The sequence below is a fragment of the Musa acuminata genome, chromosome BXJ2-6, assembly GCF_036884655.1.
Source record: "Musa acuminata AAA Group cultivar baxijiao chromosome BXJ2-6, Cavendish_Baxijiao_AAA, whole genome shotgun sequence".
Lineage (NCBI taxonomy): Eukaryota > Viridiplantae > Streptophyta > Magnoliopsida > Zingiberales > Musaceae > Musa > Musa acuminata.
The window spans coordinates 44,281,192-44,303,819 of record NC_088343.1 but is presented as its reverse complement, the minus strand read 5'-3'; the positions used below and the strand labels follow the sequence as shown (position 1 = coordinate 44,303,819).

Below are 22,628 nucleotides of genomic sequence, written 5' to 3'. Positions count from 1 at the left end.
CGATCAAATTCTCAGAGCCATGAACGACTGTTGTTTGCCATTTCTCTCTACTTACATTACAAACTGGCCAAGCAGCCGTGCATGAGGATGTCAAACGAAGTGTGTGTTGTGGCTACTTTACCAACCACCTTCATCAGCAAAATAGAATAACAGCATTAAATGAAGGAAACATTTATAATATAAAAGAAAATAAAGGAATATATCATTGTTTTCTTTGTTACACCCACAAAATAATATAATTTCTTTTATTTTCATATACCAATAAAATATCAATTATTGTGTTTTCTTTTCATATAGGAAAACTATAATGAAGGATGATAGTTTATTTGCACATAGTGCCAATGATCATCACCTTAACTTGAGTTAGATGCTAAGTTGATCCAATCAATCACATAAGTATTATTTATTATAAGATCAAAAGTGCTCCTAATTGGATTTCTAATATGCTACATTGTGAAGGTGTTTATATGTAAACATATATTTTTGAGAGTACATATTAAAATAAAATAAAAAAACAATACTTGAGGTTGAAGATGGCTTGTGGCGCACCCTTGTCTCCACCTGATTTAAGATTGGACACAAGCTATGGGACCCACTTTTTTATTTTTTAATCTCTTGCTGGGAATGAACGTATCGTATCCTTTTTATTATTATTTCGATGGTCGAGGAGGAAGGAGCGTTCGCACTCGGTTCCGACACAGAGCAGGTGAAGAGGAGGAGACATGAGGGTTTTGGGTTTAAGGACGGTTTGCCGCCTCTCCATCCGAAGAGGAGCCTCCTGATTCCTCCAGGAATCGAGTTCATCTCATCGAGATTGAATCGCTGTCTCTTTTGGTTCGGAATCCGATAGATTGTGGCTGGCGGACAGTCACGGATGAGCTCCGGAACTACAAGATCATCAAGGAAGGGGAGGCCGAGATCCTTATGCATTCCAACAACACCGTCTTCTTCAACAAATCCCAGGTGTCATGCCTTTGTTGTCTTCGTTTTGGTGATATGTTTGCATTTCTCTCCCTTTTTTTTACTTCGGTTCTTCAACAAAGCCCTGCTACTGGAAGCGTCTTGGTGAATCTCATGTTGGAAAGCTTTGAAACATGAAATCTTGCTGAGCTGAAATTACAAGTTTTTGAAGTGTTGTGTGTTTTTGAAGTTCAACAACTTACTGTGATGGGTGGCATGATGTGGCCTGAATTTGGAGTATGACACTCGACCTTCTTGCTTGTGCCAGAGTGCTGAGATGATTAATTTTGGCTGTATGATCAAGATGACAACCGAAGAATGTTGTATGACTGTCTTGTTTTGTCAGGATCTAAGATGTTGAAATAGTTGGACGTTTCACGCTGCCCAATATACTCAGTCAAACTTGTATGCATCACAGAAAGATATTTGGTGAAATTATTGGGGATTGAGCTCATACATACTCTGTTGCCACTGGTATTTATCTAACAATGGGCTGAGTTGAAATGGGAACAAAGAGATGGGTATGTTAACTAGATTAGATTTATTCCACCTAAAATGTTTGAGATCATATTTGTCGTACCAAGTTGTGCATGCGATAAAAGAAAACTCATAGGGGTACCATGATGCTGAAGCGACGCCCAACTGCTTCCAAAAGCAATATAGATCTTTTTATTGTCAAATCAAGTATGAAAAAGATTACAATCACCCAACTGCAAGAATGTATCTCAAGCTTGGCATGAAAGCCCAAAATATAATTAAGGGGAGGAAAAAAGTATAAATTAGACTCACATCTAATAAGCATAAATCCATGACACTACTACTGAGAAAGCAAACATATGATATATGGCTAGCTTGCTATTCTACTTTCACTTGGCCGTGCCGTTGGCCACTCCGGCAGCAGCTCCCGATGGGTTGAGCTCATCCCAAGCCTCAATCCATGTAACCATTGCATCTGCAAGCTTGGTGAAGTAGGGGTCGATCTTCCCAAGCTTTTCTCTTACCTGCTTGGACAGCTCAATGTAGCACTTCTGCACACTGGTGCAATCCTTGGGCAGGGCAACAGATTGGAAGAAGGGGATCAGCTCCTCTTGCCAGAAGATCCCCTTGTACTCTTTCTTCAGGTTGACAAATGGGTTGCTGGCCTTGCTGTGCCAGATGTAGGGCAAGCCAGTCTTGACTCCCAGTCCCAAGTGATCACAGATCACCTGAAAATTCATGGATTTAGATGTCATTTGGACTGCTTGAATAATTGCAGTTCCTGAGCACAATAAGAGAGAGATCTTCACTCGTATAAAGAGAAATCAGAACTGAGAAACGCTGAAAACTGATATATGATGCTTCAGAGCAGCATAAAGCATGAAGGAAAGAAGAGAAACTGAGTGTACCAGAAGAAGAAAACAGAAAGGAAAATCGTTGATCTGAGAGTACAAGATGACAATTGATCTGTGCTTTATAACAGATTAGAAGGATGAATTTGAGCGGAGAGACTGACCTTGGTGCACCATCCGGCCCACATATCGTCGTAGCGCCCAATAGGCTGGCCATCACCCATCAGTCCAAAGTACATTGCAGGGCCGATGAGGTCACGGTCGAAGGCCAGATTCATTCCGCACATTGGAAACAATGTTCCCTTGGGGATTGTAAGAACTGCATCGACATACCTGATAAACCCAAGACAGCAGTTGCAGACTAAGTTTGTGGTAAAAATGTAGAGTCTTTATGTCTAGTAACCACAGATATCACAGCATTTGTTACCTGGAGTTCCTCTCGCGAGGCTTGACAAGCTGTGTGGGAGCATCGTAGTCAGGAATGTTAAGCCAAAGGCCATGAGAAACAGCTGTCGGAGCACCTTCTCGGAGGCTGAAAGGATACCCACGAACAAAGTCTGCACCTACTCGGTAGGGATCATACAAGGTGTTGAAGAAGTATGGAGTGGATGGGGATAGCAGATTCTTGATGTGCTGTTCAAGTGCATTGATCTCTTTATCAGAGGGATCCTTAGCAACCTATTTAAGATGACAATTGACAGTGATTTAGGACCATGGGAGCTCAAATGCAGAAGCAAAAGCAACTAAAGAACACGAAGAGGTCAGATCTTTCAAAAACAATCCAAACTTTTCATGCATAAAACACCTGCTAATTGTATTATTATGACACAAAAATATCAGATGTGTTCAATTTCACCAACCTGAGATCACAAACCAGGGAAGGCATGTAGAAGAGAACCTTATTATCATGCTCTCCAGAGGCCAATTGTAAAATTAAAAAAGATTATCTGTTTCTTATTTCACATATCACATTGGTATCTGAGTGGCCAATTGTAAAATTAAAAAGATGACAACTAGAGGCTTGAAAGATCATCTGATACCTGAAGCCTAAGAAACAGATGATGATTATAACATTTGATTACAAACTGTGCAAAGGAAATGATTACATGAGACAAAGAAAATCAAAGTCCATGAGCTATACTAATAAATTGAAAGTAATTTTGCCGGAATACCAGTGGTATAAATCAAGCAAGTAAAACCTGCTACAACCCACATGGAATGGTGAAAAGAAAAGATAAAAGAAGGATCAACAGTCTTATGATGATATATACATGAAACTAAAATATATCAAGAGAGTGTAAATAAAACAACTATTGGATATCTCACATTAACTTTTCCACACTAATATACCCAGATCCATATGCTATTGTATCACTACGCTAATAACTAGATCTATTTTGGGTTATGCATTTCAAAGTTGAGGTCAATGCTGATCACCGACACATCCTCCTCTCAGAGATTCTGAGAAATCAACCGCAGATGGTCAGATCTATCCAAAACACAGCCATATAATTCAGTGCACAAGCGGGTTCTGAGTCAAAAAAGCCAAATTTGTATACTTGAATGAAATTGTAAGTGCGCAAGCTAAGTTTAAAATCGCGCCGTTCTTTCACGGACGCCTAAATCTCTTAAGAGAACGACTCGCAAAGTCCAGATCTGTAAGAAGAAGATAAGAAGAGTTGTTTCCTGATGGATTTAGCGATGACTTACGAAGCAGTCGTCGTCGATGGTGTAGATGTACTTCTTCTTGGACACCATGTAGCCGAAGCAGCGGCAGGCGGAGTCCTTGAAGGAGATGCAGTTAGCCTTGGGCCCCAAGATGCGGTTGATGTCGTTGCGGTTGTAGAGCTCGTAGTCGAACCCCTCCGGCACCTTAATCTCCTTGCTCGGGTCCCCGTCCTGCACGATGATGAGGTGGTACGGCTGGAAGAACGGCCGCCACATCTCCAAGAAATCCAGGTTACGTATCGTCGGGATCACGATGTCGAGTTCATCCTTCAGCAGAGGCGTGCTCGGGACCGACGACGATTCCTTCCCCGCCATCTCTCTCCTCTCCCCCTTCTCCTATCAGATCTAATCAATCGATCTCGATCCAAGAAGCACAAGGAACTCACAGAAGAGGAAAAAGATGCGTTTTTTATTCTCCCTTGCCCTTTGGGATCGAAGTGATCTCACTCCCGATTGGGTTATATAAACCGCTGGGCATGTGTCGGCACGTGCGGGACCATCGGAGGCGAATCGATCGCCGATCCGTGCGGCGAGGAGAGAGACCACGACGAAATAGATGGACCGACAGAGGCGTCGCGGGTCGGAGGACGAGAACCGACCCATTCTTGAATGTCACGACTCAGGCTACGATTATTAGGAGACTCGTGTCGCGAGAGGTAAGTGGTGAGTCCAGGAGAAGGCACTATGGGTCGCGACTTTAGTTACACGTCAGGTCCGTCCAGGACGCCCTCCGGGAAGTGCGGTGGGCGAACGAAGACAAATGTTATTTATTGGGCAAGTTTGGGGGAAAAATATGTTACATGTTTCCTTCCGCTTAAGATTCCATATTAATGTTTCTCACCTCCATAATTTCTATACAAAATGTTTAATATAATTATTATTGTTGCATATCCTCCACGATTTCTATATGAAATGTTTAATATTAAAGTAGACGAAATTATAATTATATCGTCACTGTATTTGCCTTGTAAAAGAAACAACCACAGCCTCATCTCCTACTCTTTCTCCATCTGTTCTCATGGTGGGTGGAAGAAGACATGCCTAACTTGGACTTGGTCAGGAGGGGATGGCTGTGAACCAAGTCAACTGTGCGAGGAGGTGCATCTGTTTCCAATGATTCACTGTACAAATCAACCTAAACCAACCACATGCATCCTGTCTTCTTTCTCTTTCTCTTCTCCTGGTGGAAGGAAGAAGATACACCTAACATGGCCTCGGTGAGGAGGCAATGGAGGCTGATCAAGTCGACTGCAGACCTTCGCCATCACCATTTACTTCTGCCTACCTCGTTTACTTTTCTAACCAGTATGATGTGACGTGAGAGGCGATATTACTTTGTTAGGGCGTGCTGTGTTGCCAGTCTTGACTGAGTCACGAGGAGACACTGCAAGGAATCAATGAACGGAGAAGGAAGACGGTGACATGAAGATGAAGATGATAGTCTGCGACGGGCACTCCTGGATGCAGAGCGCCTGTTTTGACTCACACAGCGGACATGACTTCCTCGCCCACACGGTGTTTGTGGCGGTGACATGTTTCGTTACGAGTGGAACAAATCATGTTTCCTGCCTCGGCCGGCGCATTAAAGAAAACAAAAGGTAATTAACTAATGGATCTCTCTTTGCATGGCTTCAAAGAAGGAAGCTTGCTTTGCATGTTGTCACACCAACCATCTGAGTTAACACAGAAAAGAAAGGGGACAAATAGTAAGTTTGGTAGTGAAGGAAAAAGAAGATGCTTTGCATGTTGAGGAACACTAGGGTCGAAGGAGTGGCCAAAATGGGCTATCACAGCTGGAGGAGTGAGCTAAAGACAAGTGAAATGTCAATGGCAGGTGGAAGGCAGTGTCATGGGTGGCCACCGCGTTCTTCCGTCGGTCCTGATCGGTGATGGCCAGCTACAAGCTTCAATGCAGCACCGCAAAGGTTGGAAGCTTCTTCTTCCACATCCAGCATTTCATGCAGAGATATACTTGAGAGAGATGAGGATATTATACATGTAACGAACATAGACTGTAAGATGAAGAACATGAGAGTTGGTTGGAGGTGAATTAGCTGTGGGCATGAAGAGTCAAAGAGATTGGAGTATATTGTAGCCAAGCCATGATTTTTAGTGAATGGCTAAGTATATTGTCATGGCCATTTTGACATAAGCTTATGTTAAACTCTGTATCTAATAGAGTTGTTTAGTCAGAATATTTATTATTGGTTCTTGAAATGTAGGTTCTGAGAACAAATCTGCATGAAAAATGAATTGATGGTGGTCAAACCATGGCATGATAGGTCAAAATGGACTTGCAAGGAGATATGATATATATATATATATATATATATATATATATATATATATATATATAAAGATAGGTCAAAATCAAGTGACAGACAATGCTATTGATTTGTGATCAGAGAGAAAACAGAAAATTAATCCAATATAATATAGCATAAGAGGTGTCAATATAAAAATTGGGAAGAATCAATATACACAGTTTTATTTTCTATAAGAAAATGACTATTCTCATGACTCTACCATTGCAATATTTCCATCTCTTGCTATGAACACTTATTTCAAGAAAAAAAAAAGTAATCAAGTACTAAACAAAATCACATCTTTTGTAAAACCCTAAAGACAATTATCATTAATGAGGGAATATTGTTCAAATTAATAATCGTGGGCTGGCCCATAATAACTGGGCCGAGCCTATTTCGTGGGCCTCAAACTCTTGGCTTGCTTATTATTATTAACAATAATAATATTTTTTTATTTTTTTTAAATTTAATAATTTAAGTTAAGAGCGACTTTCCTAAAAATAATACAACATCATTTCATGTTACGTTGGTCAAATCTACTATTAACTGATAGATGATTATTACCTGAAATATAAGTCATCATTAACAAAGATTTAAAGTAAGAAAGCACAGGCTTTTTTCTCATTTATTATTATAACAATGAAGAAAATTATAAGCTTTTTTCTCCTTTTATTATAAGAAAGTCATGAGCCTAACTTGAGAGGAAGATAATTACAAATTTCCTTAGTTACCCTTGAGAACAAGAAAATAATAAAGATATTTTCTTTATTGAATGACTCCCCACTAATATTTTGGAACATAGGAAGGTAATTATAAATTCTTTTGTTATCTTTGAGGTATAAAAATATATTCAAAACAAGAAAATAGTATAGCTCTCTTGAACTACTCAAACTCATATTTTGGAATATTAAAAAATCCCTCTCGGATATTTTCACACTAAGAGTACGATATTTTCACACCAATAATATAATATTTTTACATTAGAAGTATGATATTTTTATCTAAAAAGTATGATATTTCTATCTCGGAGACATCTCGGATATTCTTACGCACACGAGTTTAAACCACATGAGCAAGACGTTAATGATATTTTCTTCTAATAATATTTACTGTTTATAGATTATTTTAATATAATATTTTAGACTTCTAATTAATTTGATTAAGGTTAAAGTTTTTTAATTATTTATAATATTTTTTTAAAAAAACATAGTATTATTTATCGTGATGGTAAAAGTACTATACCAGACAAAAAAATATTATAATAGATAAAATATTATAACAAAATAGAAACTTTTTTAAGGGATAATTTAGATATTTTTAAAATTACAGATACTATTTAAAAAATGAGAATATCGATTAAAAAATCTAAAAATATAGATATTTTCTAAAAAAATCGCCCTTAAGTTAATGGAGTCGATAGAGGATTCAATTCGATCGCTCCGGTTTGCTCTCGGGAGTGCCTCGACTCGATATCTCCAACGCACGTGTCATTTGACCTCCTCGCACGTATGTAATCGTCGACGGGGAACTCGTAACGCCGCTATTTATTATAGTGGGCTCAGCGTTTGTGATTTCAGAATTACAAAAACGTTTTCCCAAAAAATGTTTTTGGTTTGAAAGAGGGTAAGCGAAGTTTCGTTCGTTCTTCTGGTAACGAAGTCGGTCCCACCAACTCAGGCGGGCCCCACCCCACACACACTCTGTGTCTATCCGGACGAGCGCGAGTTAGGGTTCGCTACCCGCGGAGGGTTTGGAAGTCTCGGTGGAGAAGAGAATTAGGGTTCTAGAAAATGAGACTTCTCGACGGATTCAAATCACCAAAGTCGCGATCGCCGCTTTCGATTAAAACTTGGATGAGATGTTGATATAGATGTGAAGCATAGTGCAGTTGCTGGTGCGGCTTCGACGATTTGACTTCCAAAGGCTGAAGGAATCGGGGTATTTATAGGCAGACGCGAAACTCCTGCTTCCAGTTGTAGAGCAAGCATAACATTAGATGGCAAAAAATTGGATTTTGACACTGAAATCGATCTTTTAGCCCGTGGGAGGCTTGGATTTCGAGAATAGAGACCTTGCTTCGCGGTAGCTTGTGCGGCTTTCAGGGAAATGGAAGCGAGCCTGGATCAGACGCTTCAGGAGGGTAAGCTCGTCCGTCAGGTCAACGCCTTCATCGTTGCCTATCTTCGTGACAACAATCTGCATCAGGCAATGCTCCTTTCCTTCTTCGTCGATCTTGGCCACACTTTCGACACCTTCCTGTTAACTGCTTGAAATGGTTTAATTCGTGTATCAGGCTGCAATGGCGGTTGCTTCAGCCACGATGACCCCGTTGGCCACAGACGCACCTGCAAACAGGCTTCTTGAACTGGTTACTAAGGTATGAGTTTTACGTCGGCCATCGTGCTTCCCTCCACATCAGGAAGATTTAGGAGTCTGATGTATCAACAGGGTCTTGCAGTTGAGAGGGACGAGGCTTCAAGGGGAGTTTCAGCTGCGTCTGCTGCAGGGATACCGGTTTTACTTGGCTCGATGCCTGTTCCAACCCAAGCCATAGATTTCAGGTGACTATTTTTATGCTGCCCTTTGCTTATGACACTTGCATACAACAATGAAAATTACTGCTGATTTTATTCACAAATGAATAATTTAGCTCATGTTTGTGTCTGGTTTGTGGTCTGCAACTCTGGCTCAACCTGTAGTTTCCTTGTTTACCATCATGAATGCCTTTATCATACTGTGGTTACTGATATAAATGTTTCTGTTTACTCAGTACCATGCCTGAGACAAAAGGTTCATCCAAGACTTTCCCAAAGCATGAGACAAGACATGTTTCGGAGCATAAGGTATGGGGCTGATACTTGATGATATGAAGACAAGTTCTTTGATGTTGAATTTGTTAATACTGACAGCATAGTTAGTAGATATACTGTGTCATTATATTAGAAGTAATGAAAGATTGAACAGGCCTTGAGAGAAAGACCACATGGTTCTCTCGTATAGACAATTACGTGAATGGAGATGTAGGCATGGATAATGACAGACTGCTTTCTTCTTTGATCATTAATATATACTTGAATACATGACACGGTTTATTGTGATTATGGTGTCTTACCTCTCTTGATTTTTTAATACACTTCTGGGAACAGAAATATGGTTACATGCATGACCATTCCTAGTATTATGTTTTTGACTATAGAACCATCACATGGTGTATCCTATTGTAGGCTGGCTCAATTTGTCTTGTATTGTTGCCTGCCTGAATTGAGGGCTACATGCTGTGTAAGTAACCCATCCTCACTTCCATGTTTGTCGTACCTTCTCCTTCATTCTCCTTTTCCTTCAGACTCAAATTCAGTTAGCACTTCTTACCATAGTGTAGATCATGTGGCCTTGACTGTACAACAGCTTACCAATCATACAGCTATGTATTTTTTTCTTTTGGTGGCCAATCTTTAAACTTTCCCTTATGCACTCCCTCAAACATTAATTCTTTGTTCTATTGTCACAGATTTGCGTAAGCTTTCTTGTCTTAGTCTGTGACCTTGTTGTCATGATCGTCATGTCTTTGGATCATAACATGTTGTGTCTCAGTACTATCCTGTTTGTCCATTCCTACATGTAGGAAGAACCTTGGCAATTTCTTTTAGTCGACATGTTTGGTCACTTATTTTCTTGTTTATTATTGTTTGGGAACTTTATGACTATTTTAAATGGACATAATGAAGGAGACAATGTGCTGTGTTTTGTCTTTGTAGAATTTTGCTAGATGTGCAAGGTTTAGTCCTGATGGGCGATTTGTTGCAACTGGAAGTTCAGACACATCTATTAAGCTATTTGAGGTTCACCCCTCCTCTTTGAATAATTGCATGGTTTGCTAGATTGCATTAGTCTGTCATTTCATACAGATTTTAAGATTAGGCAAATGTTACTTGCAGTTGAGCTTTTATTTTATTTTATGCTTGCCTTCTGACTTCATTAAGCTATCATTTTTTACAGGTTTCGAAAATGAAGCAAGCGGTGCTTGCAGATTCCAGGGATGGTCCAGTGAGGCCTGTTATTCGGACATTCTATGATCATTCACAGGTTACACCAGTTGACTCTATTTTAGAAGTTTGTCTCTTAGTTACATTGTTAACGGTTAGGGCAAGATTTAAATCTTGGTGTGTTGTCAATATAAGTAGGTGGCCTGATCATTACAGTACTCATATGGATTGGTACAACCCATACCAAAATAGTCCCTTGTTGATTTTCAGAGCAGCAAATATCGACCCATATCTATTAATACAGGCAGTATTTTAAATCTTGATTTAGGACGTTTTATTCCATTTGAAATAACATTACTAATAGACTGTTTTTTTCCTTTTATGATAACTTAAAGGGGACAAATGAAAATAAAATTACTTGCAAGATTCTGTACAAGCATCTTTTAATTATTCTAAATGATTTTTTTCTATTAAGATCCACCACACTAATTTTGTAAGAAAATGAGAAAGAAAAAAAGGCAAACCTAGTGCATGTAGCTTCCATCAATGTAGGATTTGGGAAGCATCCACATTATCCCTATAGGTGGAGATGTTGTTTCCGTGACAAAATTTTTATTACCCAGATCACAAAGGAGCAGAAGAGATAGAAAACAAATATTTTCTCCTTTTTTTAGTTACTTGGAGCTGCTTCCCGTCTGCTGGACATGCTCTGCTCCTAGGTCTCTGGCAAGTTGTTTAGCTGACCAAACAGATCTAAGTACCGCCATAATCCAAGTACCTTTATAAGCTTCAGGTGATATCAACATGTAGACAGTACCTCTGAGCCTAGAGCATTCTTTGCTTCATGTGTATATAATGAGACTGAGTAGGTTGAAAACTAGCCAGACAATAGACTGGGAATTCTGGTATAAGTTCTTTGTTTAGCAAACGTTAAACAGATATATTTGTTCCAGTGACTAGATTTTTATTACTTTATGATATTACCAAATCACTAGGCCTTTCTTAGTTTTATTTTCCTTTCCTGTTTTCACATTTTAAACTAGAAGCCTCACAAATTATTTTTTTAAAAAATACATTTATAGGAGTAACATAACTACTGTATTTGTGTGTATTATGGACTTGTATATATAATGCTTGTACAATCATATTGTCGCAACAATCATGTTGTTAATTGTGCTGCTTCTCTTTTGTGTTCATAGATATCACCACAGGTCAAATAATGATTTATGTCTCTCTTTTCTGGTCCAATCATTGTGAATTACTCCACAAAAAATATGCTCAATAATATGATTATTTAAGGTTATTTCAAATACATAGTTGGCATTTGCTAAAGATGATGGACATGTAGAAAGGTATCTAATGTTCTTGATTGAAATGTCTTTTCCTGATATGTTAATTGTCAAAGAGATTGAAGCTTACTGATGCTTTGCAGCCAATTAATGATCTAGATTTCCATCCACAAAGTACAGTATTAATATCAGGGGCAAAGGACAACACAATAAAGTATGTATTTTGCTAGTAGTTTGTTGGATTCATATACATATGCATGAATATGCATCAGCATATCTGTACCTTGTGTAATCATTAATGCATGAATGGATTTCTATGCTAGTTAATTTTCTTATTCCAAAACCTTCATGGGCATCTTTTCAAATCATGGCTGGTTAACAATAATCTTGTTTCGATTGGTGTCAAGTGACAATTCCTGAACTTTTCAGATAAAAAGAGTCATTATGGTGTCACACTATAATTAGTATGCATTAAAGAAGACAAGATATGTTGGTTGTTTTTCTCTTGTAAGCATTCAACTTTGGAGAACCTTGGGCAACAACAATTGTAATGTCCCAACTATTTGGGGTCAGCCACATGGATCTTTTCTCATAATTTAGTTCTAAATACAACAATGTTAATAATCACTCTTCAGGTTTGTACCATTTATTGTCATTGACACCTCATTTAATGGGCCATCTATATGTCTCCTTTATATCCATATCAACTTTAATGGTTTTCCCATATTTCTTTCTCTAATAGAACTATACCTAATTGTCCACACATAAATTTATTATTTTATCATTTCTAGTGGCCTCACTTATGGTTTTCTCCCATTTTCTTCTCTATTGCAGTTATACCTAATTGTTTACACATGTAATATTTATTGTTTTATCATACATGATAATCTCACACGTCCATCTCAGTTTTTTTTTTCATTTTGGCTAAACTTTACTCCTCCAGTTTTCCAAATCATAAACATGTCTAACCTTATAATCGTCTTACAGTATTTATTGGTGTACCGAGCCATAAACCTACGACATGCCACCTACACCAGAACTTTGGATAGCTGTGAGACAACCATCTCCTTTTTTTCTTTTCTACTTTCTTTTGCACAATTTCTCTCAAGCGATCTCTTTCTCCCTTCGGCCTCCTCCTTACCTTGTTATTACCACCTTCTCCTATTTACCCGTAGCATTCTCCTCCTCTCCACTGTGTCACTATCGCCTTCTTCTCCTCTCCATCACATCACCATATCATTTCCTTCTGGTATGCATCGCCACCATATTCTTCTGGTATGTGCCAACACTTCCTCCTTCTCTACCATCTCTTCTGGTATGTGTTGACACTTCCACCATATTCTTTTGGTCGGCATGGGGCAATACTGACATATGCTATGCCCTATCTTATTTGTATCAGAGTGCTCCGCCCAGTGACCACTGACCAGTAATGGTTGTGGATCGAAATTTAGAACTTTGATTTGAAGAACCTTAATCCAACGCATTAGGTGACTTCTTTCTTTTTCATTTTTTGTTCTCTTGATTTTTTTTATTGATGTTAAAACTTTGAATAAGATGAGAGAAAATCGTTTAGGATGGTATGAGCATGTTCTTAGGAGACCTTTAAAAACAGTATACAGGAGAGGTGAAATGATTAATGTTAATGGTACTAGGAGAGGTATAGTAAGATTAAAGGACTTTAATAGAATCTATAAATAAAGATTTAAGTACTCCAAACATAACTAAATATATGACTTTTTACAAATCTGAATAGCGGCAAAAGGTCTTAACCCAAATAGTTGAAACTTACGGTCTTATTGTTGTTGTTGTTGTTAAAACTTTGGAGGGCTCAATATTCAACTTTGAGCAACTGATATTGGGAATGATAGGAATTGATTGCATCTAAATGTTAGAAAGGTATGGTTGTTCATGAGAATTTTCTGTAGGTAATTTCATAAAGTTCATTTTTCGTCATTAGAGTCACCTGAAATTCATTATTTTGGTTTTGTGTCTTTTGTCTATACAATGAGGAATTGCAGCAACATCTTAACCTTGCACCTATTGATAGAAAGGACTTCTATAGATGGGAAAGTAGAATACCTAATATTTGGACTGTTAAGCATGCAAGTCCCGGGTATGAGCACATAGAATTCTGCATCTTGACATGGCACCTTTAAGCAAGATTCTAAATCTTGGTCCAATATTGGTTTCAGTGAAACCAGTGATCTACTGGATGAGTATGGTACCACTATACTGAAGGTATACACCCTGTACCATCGGTTACCAACTGAAAATAATAACAAAAAAATTATACCACTTGTTACTGGACCACATGATTGGATCTAAGTACTGGTCAGTATGCTCCATACTGACCGGTATTCGAAACCTTGTTTTAGGGTTCATGGAGCACACTCTGTAAGAAATAAACTATTGAGAGAAGCTTCAATATGCGTCTTTATTTCCATATTTATTTCTTTTATGGCCTCCAAGTGTTATATGTATAATAATGCAGCCTATAATCTCTTTTTAGGTTTTTTGATTTCTCCAAAACAGTTGCAAGGAGAGCCTTTAGAGTTATCCAGGTTCTGTTCTTTTTCCTACACTTCTAAGTTCTCTAGCAATTTGGCATTTAAGATTCTTTCTTCAGTTGCTTGAAGTCAGTGACATGAATTAGTCCTCTTTTGTATCATTGTGCGCACAGGACACTCACAATGTGAGATCTGTTTCTTTTCATCCTTCTGGGGAATATCTATTGGCAGGTTCTTATTCTATTTTTCTAATGTTTAGCTATGCATTTCTTGGATATCTTTTTGCTGATTAGCATTGAAATCATATGGTGGTTGTTATGTCTTATAGTTATAATTTGCTTAGATGCTAGTATGTCTTTACAGAGTACACTACATTTTGGCTAGTTTTATTTTCTGTCTATAATCTAGGAATAGACCTTCATTTTTCTGTGATATATTTATCTGAAGCTTAAAAACTAAAAAATTGAACCATCTCTATGGATCTAGGAATGCCTTATTAAGAAGGCATTATTATAATCAAGAGATTATAGAAAAGGATGCCACTGGTAAGAAACTTATCTTCATTGATCAAAACATCATGCGAAACCTACTACTTTTTTGTTTCCTTGTTCATATAACCATTTGTTTATCTACTTCACCTATACTCATGGATAAAAATCTATGCCAACTTATATGGACAACTATCTCCTATTCTAGGAAATTCATAGTTGTATGAAACCAACTTTCTTTTAGTTTCTTTACCATGTAACTGTTTGTTTGTCTACTTCACCTAGATTCATAGACAAAAATCTAAGCCAACTTTTGTGGACAAGTATTTTCTTTACTAGGAAATTCACTCTTTACCCACAATAGGAATTAAGTATTACAGGACCCAGAAGTAATGGGTACTAAATACAAATCATTTTTAAAAATTAATTTAATTTACAGGACCTAGAAGAAATGGACTCAGAATCTGATTCTGACCAAGACTTGATCTAAACCTGGAGATATCCATTCTGCATCACAACTTATTCATAGAGACAAGAAGTTGTTCTGAATTGCATCTTTTCTGTTTGTACTTTTTGTGTCCATAGACAGTGACTGTCTCCTTTGCACAGTATGGAAGCCGAACTTAAGTATTACAGGACCCAGATGTAATGGGCACTACAAATCATTTTTAAAAATTAATTTAATTTATGGGACCTAGAAGTAATGGACTCAGAATCTGATTCTGACCAAGACTTGATCTAAACCTGGAGATATACATTCTGCATCTCAACTTATTCATAGACACAAGAAGTTATCTTTTTGTAGTTGTTCTGAATTGCATCTTTTCTGTTTGTACTTTTGTGTCCATAGACAGTGACTGTCTCCTTTGCACAGTATGGAAGCCGAACTTGATTCTCTCACTGGATGAATGGTGTGCATGATTACAAGAAGTTGCAGTAGGTGTTTCTGTTCTAATTTACACTCATGTAGAAAATTGCACATGTTATCTTTATATGTGAACATGCTTGATTCCAAGATGGAGTTACAATGGATGTTTCTGTTCTTATTTAGTTATGTAGAAAGGTGCATATCTTATCTTTATATGTGAACATGCTTGATTCTAAAGTGAAGTTATAGTAGCTGTTTCTGTTCTTCTTATGCTCATGTAGAGAACTGCACTATAATATTTCTGTATCTCATTTTTTTTATGCTCCACTTTGCGCATTGTGGAAAATCAAGCTTTCTATATGAGAAGTTTCAATTAAATCAAACATGGCTGTAATTACCACGTGTGACAAATGGGAATCTGTTGAATTCCACAGGGACTGATCATCCAATTCCTCATTTGTATGATATCAATACTTTCAAGTGTTACTTAACAGCAAATGCTCAGGACCTAAATGCTAAAGCTGCTATCAACCAGGCATGGGTGTTTCTGGCTTGAGTCATCTAAGGAAGTGGTCTTCTATTTTGGCCTGAATAATATATACATTGTTGTGTAGGTCCGATACTCGTCAACTGGCAGTATGTATGTGACAGCATCAAAAGATGGTTCTATTCGTGTATGGGATGGGGTTACTGCACAATGTGTCCGACCCATAGTTGGTGCACATGGGTTAATGGAGGCTACAAGTGCAAGTTTTACAAAAGATCAAAGGTGTAGAATGTCATGCCCATGTGCCCGTGCTCATTTAAATCTACTTGTATCTTCCATTTATGTTTCTAGTTCTAAAAAGTTCATGCCTTCAATAAATTGAATTTTTTAATATGCATGTTCTTTTTACTAAATAATATGCAAAACATTTGATATTTGGGAAGAATATCTTGGAGTGATTGCTTATTCACATTTTTATGTAGAGATCTAATATGAAGACTTAATGCAGACTTAACCTAAATTTTATGTAGCAATGAGAGTTCTGTACATGAGTAAGCTGGATTATTTGGTCCACCTTACATGAAGAATAACTCTGTCATCTAAGCTTCTCCTCCTCCTCTCTTGTCATTCACTTCACCGTGTTATTCTACTAGGTTCATTCTCTCTTGTGGAAAGGACTCTACCATTAAATTGTGGGAAGTAGGCACTGGAAGACTACTCAAGCAATACCTGGGAGCGGTGCACACGCAGTTTCGTTGTCAGGTTGGCTAAATTTCTGTTGCATCTTTATTTTGGGTACTGCATGAAAATCTGGATGCTTCAATTTGTAGAGAGATGTGCTACATCTGTCAAATTTGGAAGCTCTATAAACACCAATACTGTGTTCCAGATTCTAGTGACCTTTTTCCTGCAAGATACCTATATTGTCTTCTGTTGCCAGAAATTTTTGGTATGCATCAATTGTGCTAAAACGATACTGAAGGGAAAACTGAGCGTTCAAACTTTTTCCTCTATCTTTTCACCTTTTGAAGGCTTTGAATAGTGTTCTTTTAAGTGGCTATAGAAATAGCACTTTGACGAGCATTTGTGGGTATTTATTGTCTTTTTTTTACAATTGACTTAATCTCCAATTTATAATTGTAGTGAAGTATGATTATGTTAAAGATTCTCCTGGTAGAGTTTGTATAGTGACTAAATATTGTTCACAGCTGAAAACAAAGTTTGCCCCATGTCAATTTTTTTGTTGAAAAGACATTTGCTGTGTTACTTTTGCCTTTTGCTTGTTTAACAACATGAAAGTATCCAATGATTATCATGATCCAATGGCTGATATTAAAAACCAAAAAGTTGGTGTCATAAGAATGAACAGCTCTCTCGTAACTCCATTCTACACTAGAAGACTAATATTTCTATATAACATAATATAGTCTAGAAATAATCTAGTCCATTATCTGTTTGCAGGCTGTCTTCAATGGCACTGAAGAGTTCATTCTATCCATTGATGAATCAAGTAATGAGGTCAGTTGTCTTTTTCACCAAGATTGCATCTTGTTTCATATTTGATAAATTTATCGAAATAAGATTTTGTACAGGTGGTTATTTGGGATGCGCTCACTGCTGAGAAGGTTGCGATCTGGCCATCTAATCATGTAGCTGCCCCCCGGTGGATCGAGCACTCTCCGACAGAGGCAGCCTTTGTTACCTGCGGTAATGACAGGTCTGTCAGGTTCTGGAAGGAAATCCCTTGAGAAACATGAAATTATTGACATGGAAGCATATCGATTTGTTATGTAAACTATTGAACTGGGGATCCAAAACCAGGAGATATAATACTGGTTACAAATAACAAGGGGCATGGCACATTACTTTCTCTGTTCTAATTATTCTCCTTCATGAAACATGCGGAATCACCTGTGTTGTAAACTGCTTTCCTCTCGATAAGTTTCTACACTATAGTAGCAGCTTTTTGTCCAAATAAGTGGACTGATCGTGATGATTCATATCATGCTGAGTTGTGATGTTCTTCAAATATCGGTGTTCTTCATCCCAAAAAGCTATTTCACTTGCTTGAAAGATCATGGAGATGCAATTTTTTTGCAATCTTACATCATGGTGTGTTGTTAAAACTGTTTCTAGCCTTTTTGGAATCTCATAATGCATTGCATCCAACACAAACCCGTTAGTTATATACATCCTACATAAAAAACCTCAGATGTTTCAGAAATATCTTTAAAAGGTAGATTGTTAGATATTTTGATAACATCAATTGTGGCTGCATCTTTTGTCCTTTCAGAAGATCCAATTGCTTGACTTTAAAGATGCAGATTAAGGTTTGAGATGTTAGCCATGTAATACATAAGATTGAATGATGAAATCATGAAACAATAACACTGTATTGACCACTCGATCCTCATCAATTTTGATCTATAAAGGTCATGTCTGACATTTCTCAAATGTGTAATGATGCAGGCAAATTCTTTAACATTTATAGAAGAGGTAGTAAAACAATCTTCAGCATCTTCAACATTCTAATAAGTGCATACAACAAATATATCAGTACAAACAAAAAATTTCTATATCTGGAAGCAGTTATAAAGTGATAGTTTATTGGTGAATAAAATCGACAAAAATGTAAGAATCCACTGGTTACAGTTACTCCTGTAATGCAACTCAGTAAGCTTCAGCTGACGTCAAACTCCTGTTTCATAATTTTGTAAGATTCAGTCTGATGTCAATCACATTTTAGCCTCATCCTCATCCTCATTCCAGTCCTTTTCCTCATCCTCGACCTCATAACCATCCACTTCCTTATCCTCGCATTTGTCCTCATCTTCATCCTCATCATTATTTTTATCATGATGTCTTGTAAGTTCAGCATACTCATCAATTGTTTTAACAGGAAACAAATCTCCCTCTCTACTTCTGTCTCCAATTTTTGGAATCGTTGTCCCAGCTCCAGTCCTATTTTTGTTCATCTGGTAGCAGTAAAAGACAGTACTTAGCATGCAATTATTATGGACTGTCTGAAGGGAAGAAATAAGTCATATGTAAAAAGCATAAAGACTGATAAAGTAGGAACAATTAAGTATAATGACTATGGTATATTAGTTCAAGTTAAGCAAATTATTTCTTTTGACAATAAAATCAGAACTGATGAAAAAGAAGGAAAGCCTTAATGTAGATATAGATCCATGTTCAGGAAAGAGGGTCATGAACAAACTCTCTATCTCTATACGGATGAAATAAATGATGAAAAAGGTTTTCCAACTTTTAGAAACTACTAATAGAAGGAAAACCTTAATGTAGAGAGTTTCTGTAGTAGAACATTCAAACAGTATCAGCACAATTCATAATGCTGAAAAATGTAAATATAGGTTAAAATTTGAACCCTCATAGTGTCAAAACATGAAGTTCAATTCAAATTAAGATTGTTTTCTTTCTTTCCACACCATTTGGTTTACACTACATTTCTTTGCTTCTCAGTTGACCACCCTAATTTATATTCCATTTAACATAGAGAAATAAAATTGATCAATTACAACTCAATTCCCGATGCTGGAGACAGCAAGTTATACAAACAAAAATAGTGCTGTTGGAGTTAACCAGATCTTTCCTTCTTTAAGTTCCATTTAGTTTTGGGCCAACATTTGAATATTGACAAATGTGGACTTTCCTGCCATATGAAATGTTCTAATCCAATGATTTGATATGGTTTGTCCACAGGGAAAAATCCTGAAGACAGGTAACAATAGCTTATGGGATTTGCAAGTGTCAAACCTTAAAGGGATGTAGAAAGTATATGGTACCTAGAAAGATAAATTATGTTGAGTTTTGCATTCTCAACCCCTTATCTTTAACAACAGTCAGTATGTATCACCATTCACAGGCAAATCAAATGGGAAACAAAAAGGTAACAATTAAGCTCTATGCAAGCAGACATATCATGGTTCCATGTAATAAAATAGAAAAAGGAATGCAAATTAAATGTGTGTTCGAATAGAAGACTAAAGGATGAAGTTGAGAGGTTATGAATCTTTTCAATTTACAAGCAGATGCATCCGATAGCATTCTCATGCCTAACGGACATCTCATAGTTCATTCTGGACCAAGTAAGACACACATGTTGTGATCCATTCTTTCTTCAGTAAGCTCATTTTAACACAAAGCACAACAACTGATGTGTTCCTATAGCTGAGTAAGACTTTTATGTACCAAGGAGAAAGAGTAAAACATACAACCTATGAAGGGTATGCATGCTATTAATTACAGAGTGAAGTCCTTACAGCGCGAAGAAGAGTCCTTCGATCTCTTTCCCGAGAATTCTTAATAGCCTGTAATATATACACCAAACTTAATTTATTTCAAATCATGCATTAAAACAAGAATGGAATTTTTTTCTTTGATTTATGAAAAGGACCTCCTCCAGTGTCTTGCGTTCAGACTCCGCTTCTAAGACATCCCTACAGTTCAGTGATTCATAATGAGTTCCACAAATGAAAATCTTAGGTAAAGAGACAATGAAACAAATGTTGGGTATTAATAGAAGGATGACCTTCCTATGATCTCATTGGTGCTACCGCAACATTTTGCACATATCCCAAGATCCTTCGAGCACGCTGCACATAAATTAGAATCAAACAACATTGCACTAAAATCATTCAAAAACAGAATAAAAAGGAAAATACAGAAATGTGAACTACTAACCGGAGCAGACATTATGGTAAGCCTGCCGGACAGTCCGTTTCCCACATTTTTGACTATTTCACCGCCACAAAGCAACTTAGCAGATCACATGCAACAAGGAAAAAGAAGAGGAATATTTCACAAAGTGAAGAGAAAAATACCACTTTGCGGGCTCCAAAATAGGCTTATACTTGCCATATCTGCAAAAACAAGAACAACAATGATTTCAAGAAATCTCTTTTAATAAAGAAATAATTCCATCAGATAAAACCACATATAAACCCTAGTCCAAGGGTATAACAGAGGAAACTTCGAAGAAGAAGGAAACAAACAGGGACCTTCGCTTCCAATCGATCTGCCCTTTGCAGCGGGGGCAGACCCCGCTTACGGCCGAGTAGGGGCGAAGCCTTCCTCCCAATTCCTGTCACATCAACCGCCATCCGTAGAACTCGTGCTTTTATGCAAAAAAAAAAAATGAAAAGAAGACTCTTTGTTACGAGATTATGGAGCTTAGGAGAAGAGAAGGGCGGGGACCGTTTCGTTGATCTTGCAGCCGGCGTTGGGCTTCCATGCGTATTTGTTCTGGTGCTTGGGCGGCCCCTGCCGCTTCGACGACGACGACATGCTCGACTTCTCCTCCGCCGCCGCCAAGCCTAACGAGGAGGACTCGAACTGGTGGCGTTTTGGAGGCCCATCTTCTGAAGCCTCTTTAAATAGCTTTATTATTGGGCCTAATCTTGGGCTTTGTTATCAACCGAATTGGGCCCCGATCGGAAGCAAAGCGCTTTTAATTTTTAAATTTTTTAAATATATTTTTCATGTGTATTTTACATTTTGGTTTGCAAGCTTTAGCTTAATTTTTAGATGGTTGTAAGTGGAATAATATTGACAGTTTAATTTATATTATGTGACTCTTCCAACTCTTTTATATGATGCAATCCTTGTCAAATTCATAAAATCTTGAAAATATATGGTTTTATTTTAATGATGAGCAATTAATATTGGTTTTCAATTGATAAGGGTAATAATAGCGATAAGACTTGGGTTGACGTCGGCTGCTCTGGTTGACGTCGGCTACTCTAGATGACGCCTCGGTTGACCCGACACCACTTGGTCAAACAGACCGGAATGTCGACCGAGGCACATTAAATATCCTGCTCAGGCTCGGTCCTTCACGCCACGCCAACACCAGTGTCAGACGCTACCAGGAGTACGAGTCTGCCCCCTGCAAGTGGGCACATCAGGAAACAGTAAGCTTCCCTATAAATACCATCGCATTCTAAACGGAAAAGAAGGAGAGGACACCAACAAACCCTCTGCGACTATTCACTGACTTGATCGTCGGAGGGGGCGAGTCAAGCTCTCCCGACCCGACCTGTGTGCAGGTGTGAAGGTGGAGGCCTCCCTCTAGACGCCCAGGCGAGGAGCCCCCTCTCGGAGGAAACGACGACCCCGTCCTGATCGGACCACCGCAGTCGGCCACCTCAGCAGTCTCGAGGAACGTCCCAGGGAGATCCCCGTCATCCGGACCCGAACCAAGCCGTGTCGGCTCCAAGGCCACGGCTTAAGGTTGTTGACACTAACATTTTGGCGCTAGAAGGAGGGCTCGAATGTCAAGGGATCGCCCGATTGACTCAGACGAGCTCGCGGCTGAGGGGTCACACTAGATCGAAGCTCCGAGGGAACACCCCCCGCGTGAAGAACCTCGAGCTGAGCACCCCGCCGTGACCTCAGAGCACCATTGGCGGTTATTCAATGACCCGGGGTGGTCGCCGCCCAAAGGAGCCCTAGCCGACCCGTCGCCCGTGTCATCCGAGACCTTTCAGGACCTCGCTCATCAAGTCCGAGCTCTGACGGGTATGGTGCAAACCATTATCCCGCTCGTTTCTCATCCGGCGCACCCGCTTGCGATCCAACAACTGCAGCAACAGGAGCCGCCCGTTCGGGCCCACACGCCACTTCCGGAGCTCCCCACTTCACCTCGGGTCTGATCGGCCCCAC

At 38.5% G+C, this 22,628-nt stretch overlaps 3 protein-coding genes across 5 annotated transcripts; 1 reads left to right on the top strand and 2 right to left on the bottom strand.

Annotated features, from left to right (window-relative positions):
- Positions 1-1,606: 1,606 nt before the first annotated feature.
- LOC135615898 (UDP-arabinopyranose mutase 1-like) lies at positions 1,607-4,457 on the bottom strand. Its single transcript, XM_065114982.1, has 4 exons — positions 3,999-4,457; positions 2,716-2,966; positions 2,453-2,621; positions 1,607-2,165 (listed from the first exon to the last, which is right to left on the bottom strand). Exons 1-4 carry the CDS (start codon positions 4,329-4,331, stop codon positions 1,827-1,829), a joined length of 1,092 nt encoding a protein of 363 aa, XP_064971054.1. The 5' UTR covers positions 4,332-4,457; the 3' UTR covers positions 1,607-1,826.
- A 3,590-nt stretch (positions 4,458-8,047) lies between these two features.
- On the top strand, positions 8,048-17,824 carry LOC135615896 (cleavage stimulation factor subunit 50-like). Of its 3 annotated transcripts, XM_065114979.1 has the most exons (15): positions 8,048-8,260; positions 8,361-8,527; positions 8,616-8,699; positions 8,771-8,883; positions 9,093-9,165; positions 10,078-10,161; positions 10,319-10,405; positions 11,738-11,808; positions 14,104-14,155; positions 14,275-14,332; positions 15,892-15,992; positions 16,072-16,226; positions 16,598-16,706; positions 17,406-17,462; positions 17,537-17,824. In XM_065114979.1, the coding sequence occupies exons 2-15, from the start codon at positions 8,429-8,431 to the stop codon at positions 17,690-17,692; spliced, it is 1,299 nt and encodes a 432-aa protein (XP_064971051.1). In that variant the 5' UTR covers positions 8,048-8,260; positions 8,361-8,428; the 3' UTR covers positions 17,693-17,824. The 3 variants fall into 3 exon arrangements, with proteins under 3 accessions (XP_064971051.1, XP_064971050.1, XP_064971052.1); XM_065114978.1 differs by having other exon boundaries at positions 8,048-8,527; XM_065114980.1 differs by lacking the exon at positions 8,048-8,260 and having other exon boundaries at positions 8,502-8,527; positions 8,781-8,883.
- Positions 17,825-18,408: 584 nt separating this feature from the next.
- On the bottom strand, positions 18,409-21,301 carry LOC135615897 (uncharacterized). Its single transcript, XM_065114981.1, has 8 exons — positions 21,162-21,301; positions 20,966-21,048; positions 20,789-20,827; positions 20,649-20,701; positions 20,497-20,560; positions 20,362-20,404; positions 20,228-20,275; positions 18,409-18,919 (listed from the first exon to the last, which is right to left on the bottom strand). Exons 1-8 carry the CDS (start codon positions 21,249-21,251, stop codon positions 18,680-18,682), a joined length of 660 nt encoding a protein of 219 aa, XP_064971053.1. The 5' UTR covers positions 21,252-21,301; the 3' UTR covers positions 18,409-18,679.
- Positions 21,302-22,628: the final 1,327 nt, after the last annotated feature.

Coding starts and splice junctions, on each gene's coding strand:
- LOC135615898 (XM_065114982.1), bottom strand. CDS start 4,331: ATGGCGGGGAAGGAATCGTCGTCGGTCCCGAGCACGCCTCTGCTGAAG. Junction 2,622..2,715: donor CCTCGCGAGAGGAACTCCAG/GTAACAAATGCT, acceptor TGGGTTTATCAG/GTATGTCGATGCAGTTCTTA. Junction 2,166..2,452: donor GGGCCGGATGGTGCACCAAG/GTCAGTCTCTCC, acceptor ATGAATTTTCAG/GTGATCTGTGATCACTTGGG.
- LOC135615896 (XM_065114979.1), top strand. CDS start 8,429: ATGGAAGCGAGCCTGGATCAGACGCTTCAGGAGGGTAAGCTCGTCCGT. Junction 11,809..14,103: donor GCAAAGGACAACACAATAAA/GTATGTATTTTG, acceptor ATCTCTTTTTAG/GTTTTTTGATTTCTCCAAAA. Junction 14,156..14,274: donor GAGCCTTTAGAGTTATCCAG/GTTCTGTTCTTT, acceptor TTGTGCGCACAG/GACACTCACAATGTGAGATC.
- LOC135615897 (XM_065114981.1), bottom strand. CDS start 21,251: ATGTCGTCGTCGTCGAAGCGGCAGGGGCCGCCCAAGCACCAGAACAAA. Junction 20,561..20,648: donor TTACCATAATGTCTGCTCCG/GTTAGTAGTTCA, acceptor ATTTATGTGCAG/CGTGCTCGAAGGATCTTGGG. Junction 18,920..20,227: donor GAAGGACTCTTCTTCGCGCT/GTAAGGACTTCA, acceptor TACTGCTACCAG/ATGAACAAAAATAGGACTGG.